The following is an 8,358-nucleotide window of genomic DNA, read 5'->3' on the forward strand; positions in this document are numbered from 1 at the left end:
CTGCACCAGGGTTTAATGTTTTGTCTCTACCAATTCCATTTGGCCCTGTTACCCCTTAGAATTGTGGAGTTTGGTAATATCCCTGCTTTTCATGACCTCCCCCCTCTCCCCCCACCCTTCCCCCTCTCCCACATGCCTCTCAAAATCACTAGTCCTAGGGCCCCCACACCCCAACCCTCTCCTAGTGATTCCCTGTTGACCCCAAAAAGATTAAAAGGGCCCCCCTATTTTCAATAGGGAAGAGGGTGAAAACTAAGATAGGGTTGGAGGTGGACCCGGATAAGTATGAGGAGGAGGTCAATGATGGTAGAAGAAGGTCCAAGAGACTTGCAAAATCAAAGGTTATGCGGAGATTGAGAACCATTGTCCCACAAGGTGATGCTAAGTTGGATTCTGAAGATGTGGCCCCCTCCAAGCAAAGGATGAAGCAAAACGCAACAAGATGCAGAGTTGAGGAGGAGGATGTGGAGATGGAGGTTGATATTTTGGATTCCTCAAAGTCGAGCTAGGGGGAGAAGGGTAACGAGAGGAAGGAGCTAACTCATGTCCCAGAGTCCCTCACAATGAATATAGTCAATCTTACTCTGGATCAATTCCCGGATACTATTGATGATAGGATTCCCTCTCCCATGACGGCCTCCTCACTTGCTCAGGCAAACACTAAAGAGAAAATGATCTCTGACCCCCCAGTTCTGCAAGTCAACAACATGGAGGTGGAGAAGTGCAAGTTGTGTTGCTTTGTAGAGGAATTAGTAGCAATTATGAACGCGGAGGTCAAGGGGCTCGGAGAGAAAACAAGGGCTCTGGAGGAATGGTTTGACCTTCTATCTAAGTTAACCATTAAAATGACTCATGTGGCGATTACCACTCTACAATTGCTACAAGGTAATCAGGAGGAGGGTCTAGATCAAGAGAAATCCAAATTATTATTCAAGTTCTTGGCAGAAGACTAGGCTAATGTCCTCCTCAAGGGGAAAGGCCAATGATAAGGCTAACTAGTGTCTTGCCCCCTTTGGTTTTACGATTTTTTTGGTGGGTCACTGACCTAGTTAGGTTTAAGGCAATTTTGTCTTTGTTTAAAAATTTTGAATTTTTGAACTGGTTATAGTTATGGTACTCAACTAATATGTCATTTTTAAAGCTTTGGCCGAATACCCCTATTGGGATCCTAGGTTGTTTGAAACCTGTTTTTGGTGTGTTAAGCTTTGGTTGGGAGTGCTTTTTGTCTTTGTGCTCTGATTGTTATCTGTTGGTAATTGGCTGGTAAGATTGTTTGTGTAGGGGTCAACCCCCTTGTTTTGACTGCTTAACATTTCAAAAATAATCAATTCTAAACACGAATGTGTTGCGAAAATTCTCTGAATTTGAAAAAAAAAAAAAAAAAAGCAATTATTTGTAACACCCCCTAAATATGAAACTTCTAGTGTCATTTTTGTACGCGCATTGTTGTCATTTTCTTATTGTTCAAAAACAACTCTAGATTGTTCATCTAGACTTTGTTTTTGTTCTCTGTGCTCTCCTTATTTTTTCAAATTAGTTCTAAAACTCTCAGATGTTTATACTAACTCTATTATTATATTCTTTGTTTTTATTGTTCTCAAATTTCTTGAATTCATTACAAAGCTCTAAACATTTCATTTATACTAAAATCTATTTTGTTAGTATTCTCTATTTTTTTGATGTTTCAAATTCTCTTAAATTCCATTTGCTCTTTGCTAATATGATATTTCTATTTTGTGAAACATTTCTCCAATTAAAAAACATATCATGGCCTATGTTTAAAAATTGCAATATTGTTAATTAAAAAATATATCACGACCTAAGTTTAAAAATTGCAACATTGTCAATGCAACTATCTTAGTATTAAGATGCAATTTTCAAATACTTTGCCAATTATCCCCATTGTCAAGAGCACTTACCTTGCAATTGGATAAGATGTGTTTTTCATTTGCTCCTTATTCCCATTATCGAGGAAACAAAAACCTTGACCACAAGCTCTTTTCACATACTTCAAAAAAATGCTTGCACTGTTATATACCTCTTTGATAAAATATTTTCTTTAACATGCTTCATTGTTGAGGGGAACTAACTTGCTAGATAAATTATAATTTTCAATTGAATAGTTGTTGCTCTACTCTTATTCATATATCATTGTTGTTTATTGCAATTGAACTTATCTTCCCTAGTGCCAAACAAGCATAGGCTCTCCTAAACAAAATTTAATTAGGCTCTCCTAAACAAAATTTAGTGAGAGCCTCTGAGGCTTTAGGAAATTTAGCCAAGCATACTGTGTTGAATGCAGTCTACTACACAAACATCGAACTTACTTTTTAAAGAACTTGAAGTTGGTATATATCCATGGTCTACCTAGACAATAAGAGTAAACAAGCGTCTCTTGAACCAAATTATGCATCTAGTTTTACCACAAAATAAAACATCTCAAAGCATTGTGAATGCTGCTATAGCCATCCAAACTATTGCAGTGGACCAATTTTCAAGAAATCAAAAACATTATGGATTTTTCTGAAAATTTAAGCATTTGATTTTTATGATTTGCATAGCGTGTAATCAAAAACAACAACAAAATTGGAAAAAAATCACTCCATTTTTGTGAATCTGAAAAAAAAAGACTTTGTTTTGTCTTTAGTGCATTTTGGATGAAGATTGTCGAGTTTTAAATCTCCCAATACCCACTTGAATGTACGAAATATCTTAAGCTCAAAGTCAAGCTCAAAGACGTGGCTTCTTGTTCATTACCTAGTCATTATGCCCATAAACATAACGAAAGAAACCAAATAAAATATATAGCCGAAAAGCAGTATACCGCCTTCTTGAAAACGAAAAGGAGTATATATAAGAATCTTACTGTTTTAATATTTTCAGGGTAAGAATCCAAGGCGGAAAAGATAGAGAAGCTACATATTATCTGATCAAATGATGAATAAAGAGCAAAAACAACAAATTACAGGGGCGAAATCCATAACAAAAGATACAAGGATAGTGTGATTTGTTGATAATCGACTGCTCTTTAATTTCATTCATTTCACAAGAGATAATAAATTACCTCTAAAATACTGTAAATATGCCTCGGTAAATAAGGGAAACTTGGATTCATTCCTCGCCAGCCGCACAGAAATATGTTCGACTGACTTGCGAGGAAACCCAGTTCAACAGCTGAACAAATATGAGTTGACAGAGTTAGTATAATTAAGCCCAAGCTATAAGAGATTTCCTCCATGATCTCCCAACAGAAACATGCCCAAGTTACCAGAAATTTCCTCCCTGATCTTCCAACAAAAACATGCCCAAGTTATGAAGAAATTCCTCCATGATCTTCCAGAAAGCAATAAGCCCGAGTTATAAGAAACTTCCTACATGAGCTTCCAACAAAGCAGTAAGCCAAAGTTATGAGAAACTTCCTCCATGATCACCAACAAAGCAAAACTTGAAACTAACATCTACAAAATAAAAATATATATGTACATAATACATGTATACCACTTCTACAAAATACTGAAAACCAGTCAGAGCTTGAGATTGTGAGAGCAGCTCTCGGTCACAATAGTACGATTCACAATAGCAATCGACATATTGCAGGTGGATGACGAAATGGCGTGATGCTTGAAGATGTTAAGCAAATTCACCCGCCCAGAAATCCGAGTGTAAGTACTGAGCGGCAAAATCCCCGAAAGAATGTCATTGAGAAGATGCGGGTCCGAAATGACGCGATCAGCCTCGATCTTGACAGTAGTGTTCATTTCCATGGTCCGCTCGGCGCCGATTTTCCCTGCCGGAATCTGCGCTTCTCCGCAATTGATGCCGCGGTAGAGCAGCTGCGCAGTGCTGTTCCCAAACTTGAAGCTCGCCCTGTTGCGGTTCTTGACGGACAAATTCAAGTCCAGACTCACATTCAAGCCAAAATTCCCGCCCAAAATGTCCGCCTTCCACTGAAATTGATCAAGCGAGACGGATTTGACGATAACCTTAGGGTTTCGAACCTTGAACACAGTGACGCCCAGAATGACGCACACCATGGCCACGATGAGGACAACCGCTATGCCCGTCCCGCAGCAGCACACCGCCCATCGTCGCCGCTTCATTCGACGCCGAAGCTGCTCCTCGGCGCTCATGGCCTCCCTTGAAAACCCCATTTTCCCATTCTCTTCCGTCATGCCCGAAACGCCTCTACGACAACAATAAAGGCAAGAATAAGGTAAAATGGAGGCAAAAAGCCCTAGATTTATAGCTGTGGGAGAACGGAACGGTCCGCTGGAGGCCCTAAATTGCAGAAATTTACAAAAATAAAGCCAACATGAAGGCAAATTGGAGGAAAATAGCCATGGATTTAAAGCTGTGGGAGAACAGGAAGGTCCTATGGAAGGCCTAAATCGCAAAAATTTACCAAAATAAAGGTAAGATGAATGCAAAAACCCCTGGATTTGAAGCCCTGACCGAGCAGATCGGTTCCCTTGTGGCCCCAAACTGCAGAAATTTACCAAAACGAAGGCAAAATGAGTCAGTAATGAAGGTTACTTGGTAGCTTCACGAAATGAATGCAGAATGAGGTAAATTGAAGGCAAAAAAATACCCTGGATTAATAGCTGTGGTAGAACATAACGGTCCTCTGATGGCCCTAAATAGCAGAAATTTACCAAAATGACGGCAGAATGAGACGAAAACCACTCGATTTGTAGCTTTGAGAGAGCATAACGGTCCTCTGAGAGAGAAGAACGGTCCCCCAGTGGTCCTAAATAGCAAAATCGTGTGAGCCGAGAAAGTGCGGAAGTTGGGAATGCATTAACTGTGTGGACTTAGGTAGGAGGAGGGAGTTGGGGGGATTCGAACCCGGCTTAAATGCGGGAAGATTGAGCATTGATGAGAGACAGTTGAGGATGTTCAAGGAATTCATTAATGGGTATACAAGTAGGAATTTCATTACAGCTGTGCATTTGTTGACAGGTGGAACCTGCGATGGCTGATTCTGCTCTGCTGTCTTCTTCGATAAATTTCCCGTCCCGACGAGCTTCACCACAGTGGTCTGATGAACAAGAAACTGGTTACTGATGCTACCAGTTGAGATTTTGTCGACAAAAAAGGGGGGTTTTTTAAATCGGTCACGGATTTAACAGTGTGTGAAGAGTGCAACGATCAATTTCTTCTTTGGAATGACGTTGAAATCTGACCGTACTCTTGCCTTCACGTGTTGTGCACAACTTTATGAGGAATTTTTTTTAAATGTGACGCCATTATCAAGGACGACTATTGTTTTTATTTTGCAGGTTTTAAAAGAAGTTCTGATTGATTTACGTAAAGTCTTGCGATTTGGAGAAATGGAGTCGTTTAATGAAAAATTTCTACACAATCTATTCCAGAAACTTAGCGTTATAAATCATGTATTGTGGAAATCTGATTGCATTAAAAGATTAAGATTGTCTTTTCAACCCGTGGCTATACAGCCACGAAAATGCACTTCCTTTACATTGCTTTTTCTAACTTTTTAAAAAATTAAGTCCGTCCTCTCCTTCGTATGAAAGTGCATTTTCGTGGCTGTATAGACGTTGCTGTTTTTTCATGCATTGTCGTGTTCTTGCGTTGAAAACGTTATAAATGATATCACTGGAATGTTGTGATTGGTACTCTATTTTAAATTGAAATAATAACATGTATTTTCTTTGTAAATAAGAGTTAATGTAGATATCTTGATAATATTTATTTGGAGATGTTGGTATATATCTTCCTAAGAGATTTGGATGTGAAATTAATTAAAGTAAATTAGGTGCATGAAAGTGATATCTATCACAATCTTCTTAATATTTCCATTTCTAATTATGGATATATATATTAATGAATAGTTGCACTTTATTAGAATTTAAGTAATAGAGTAGGGTATAATTGAAATAAAAAATAATACTACAAATAATTAGAATATTAAATGATATTAAAATATTTTTATTAAAAGAATGTAATCAAGAGATATGTAGAAGATCAAGTTAAATTAAAACATTTTTTATTGAAAGGAAGTAATCAAGAGATATATAGAAGATCAAAGAAATTATTGAAAACAATAGAATTGGAAATACTTTATATAGCAAACGACAAACGAGTCGGTTTTAGAAGTCACAACTACAAAATTCGAAGAAATGAAAAAAAATCATAATCGTAATTGTTTGTACAATAGTGACATAAAAACAAAACAAAAACCCTTTATATGACACCAACACACAAAGAAGAACTCGTATGATCATCGAGCATTATGAATTGATTATGAGACCAAATAGTTACAGAAGTTGAAATAGAGTTATTCCTAAGTGAGCAAGGTAATATATGACACCAACACACGAAGAAGAACTCGTATGATCGTCGAGCATTATGAATTGATTATGAGACCAAATAGTTACAGAAGTTGAAATAAAGTTATTCCCAAGTGAGCAAGGTAACACAACATCCTACATTCAAAATTTCCAAAGATCAATCTTTGAAGATCTCACAACATCAACCAAAGAGACTAAAATTGTCATAGACCATAATTTGGAAATGATGAAATATGACCAACTAGCTTCCAAAAGAAGAACAACACACCAACCCTACTAAGCATTGTCGTAGAGCCAATGTAATCTACCAAGGGACCTTCAGAACATAGGGTAAAAAATGCAGTAACATAAACAACAATTGCATGAATGCAACAAAACATACATTGTGTAAGCAACAAGAATGAAATAATACAACAATTGTCACATGATAATGCACAAGCAAAAGTATTTGCACACTTCCAATGATTTTGTAACAACTTGAAATATGCTACATAAATAGAATGCACACCTTTGACATGTTGCCTCACAAGAGATTGAACAACATCCAATTAGCTAGACTAAGTCCAACAATAGATCACAACTAGCTATTGAGGAGACTATGTCCATCCTTGAAGTCAAACTAGACATAATTCATTTTGAGCACCAAATGAAAGATGAACCTTAAATGGTCAAACAATGACTATGAATGTTGATCTTAGATTGGTTTTGACAAGTGAGTGTCAACACACTTAAGCCATTTACTTAGTTCTTGTCGAACTAGTAATATATGTTGAGCACAACATGTAAACATTAGACCATGCTGAGTTGTAATGAGTGTCGAGTCACTCATGTGTCGAGTGACTCAAGTGCTGAGAAAATAGACCATGCCAAGTGATTCAAGTGCTGAGTAAATAGTGGATGTTGAGTAATGCAAGTGCTGAGTCAAAAGCAAAAATACAGTGCATACCGAGCATCAGAGACTTCATATGTCGAGTGACACAATTTTGACATATTTGTTTGTAATGGCACAAACAACTATGTAAACCATTTTTAAGCCAACTTAAGGATAGATTTCAATCTTTTGGAGATAAGGATGAATCTGTATTTGGATTCCCTATGAAATTGCATGCAACCAATCAAAAAATGGGAAGGTTAAGCGGCAAAACAGATGAATCTCAACCATAGATTCATACCTAACCCTAAGCCACAGAGTCTTCTTAAGGAGGACAAAGCCCTAAACTCTTCATAGTGTACAAGGGGTGAATGATTGAATTAGAGGAGCAAACAAGATAGTTTGCAAAGTATTCAAGGTGACTTAGAAGTAAGTGTGAACTACAAAATCAGTTAGAGAAGAGCAGAGGATAAAGGATAGAGAAGGATACAACATTGGAGACGTCAAATTGTGAAGGATCAAAAGGACATTGTGTAGAGGTGATCTATTATCACGTAAGCAAGTGCCAATCGTAGGATTTGCGTTGAGACATTTTAACAGGTGATTTCAATTAAATCTTTTAACAGAGTAGTCCGAACAGGTTGTATGAAATCCTTTAATATGGTGCTTATTTAATTGTAAGTTGAAGACCTCTAACCAGGCACACTTCTAATAGGGTGTTGAAGTCCTCTAACAAGGTGGGACTTAACAGTCTTTGTAAGCCTTTAACAAGGTAGGCCTTTCACAGGACATACCATGATTCATGGTCAAATCATTGTAACCTTAATTGAACACACTTTATTGCTGCAATAGTGAAGATTTGTGGGTGTCATCCCCACCCCAGTTTTACTTTCTCACTTGGAGGGTTTATGGGTAATCATATCTGGTGTTATGTGTGTGATTGATTACATGTTTACATGATTTATATGCATATGCTTTACATGTTATTTCAATTTACATGTTGAATGCATATGATGAATGAATGGTGAAAGTTTTATGGGTCCAAGTTTAAACTCTCGATTCGCCTCCCCCCCCACTCTCAAAAGTTTAGTTTTCCCACTTGTAATTCCAACAATTGGTATCAAAGCCTTGTTCTCTAAAAGAGAAGCTTTGTAGCTTTGAGGAAAGATCTTGAAA

General features: G+C 37.4%; 1 protein-coding gene across 4 annotated transcripts; it reads right to left on the minus strand.

Moving 5' to 3' along the window:
* Window positions 1–3,006: 3,006 nt before the first annotated feature.
* Window positions 3,007–5,188, minus strand: LOC149530397 (late embryogenesis abundant protein At1g64065-like). Of its 4 annotated transcripts, XM_089809342.1 has the most exons (4): window positions 4,589–4,728; window positions 4,403–4,482; window positions 3,499–4,185; window positions 3,007–3,371 (listed from the first exon to the last, which is right to left on the minus strand). In XM_089809342.1, exon 3 carries the CDS (start codon window positions 4,170–4,172, stop codon window positions 3,525–3,527), a length of 648 nt encoding a protein of 215 aa, XP_089665468.1. In that variant the 5' UTR covers window positions 4,173–4,185; window positions 4,403–4,482; window positions 4,589–4,728; the 3' UTR covers window positions 3,007–3,371; window positions 3,499–3,524. The 4 variants fall into 4 exon arrangements, with proteins under 4 accessions (XP_089665468.1, XP_089665467.1, XP_089665471.1 ...); XM_089809341.1 differs by having other exon boundaries at window positions 3,007–4,185; window positions 4,589–5,188; XM_089809345.1 differs by having other exon boundaries at window positions 3,499–4,482; window positions 4,589–4,797.
* Window positions 5,189–8,358: the final 3,170 nt, after the last annotated feature.

The sequence above is a fragment of the Cupressus sempervirens genome, chromosome 11 (genome assembly GCF_028749045.1).
Source record: "Cupressus sempervirens isolate cs-2001-9-10 chromosome 11, ASM2874904v1, whole genome shotgun sequence".
NCBI classification, from domain to species: Eukaryota; Viridiplantae; Streptophyta; class Pinopsida; order Cupressales; family Cupressaceae; genus Cupressus; species Cupressus sempervirens.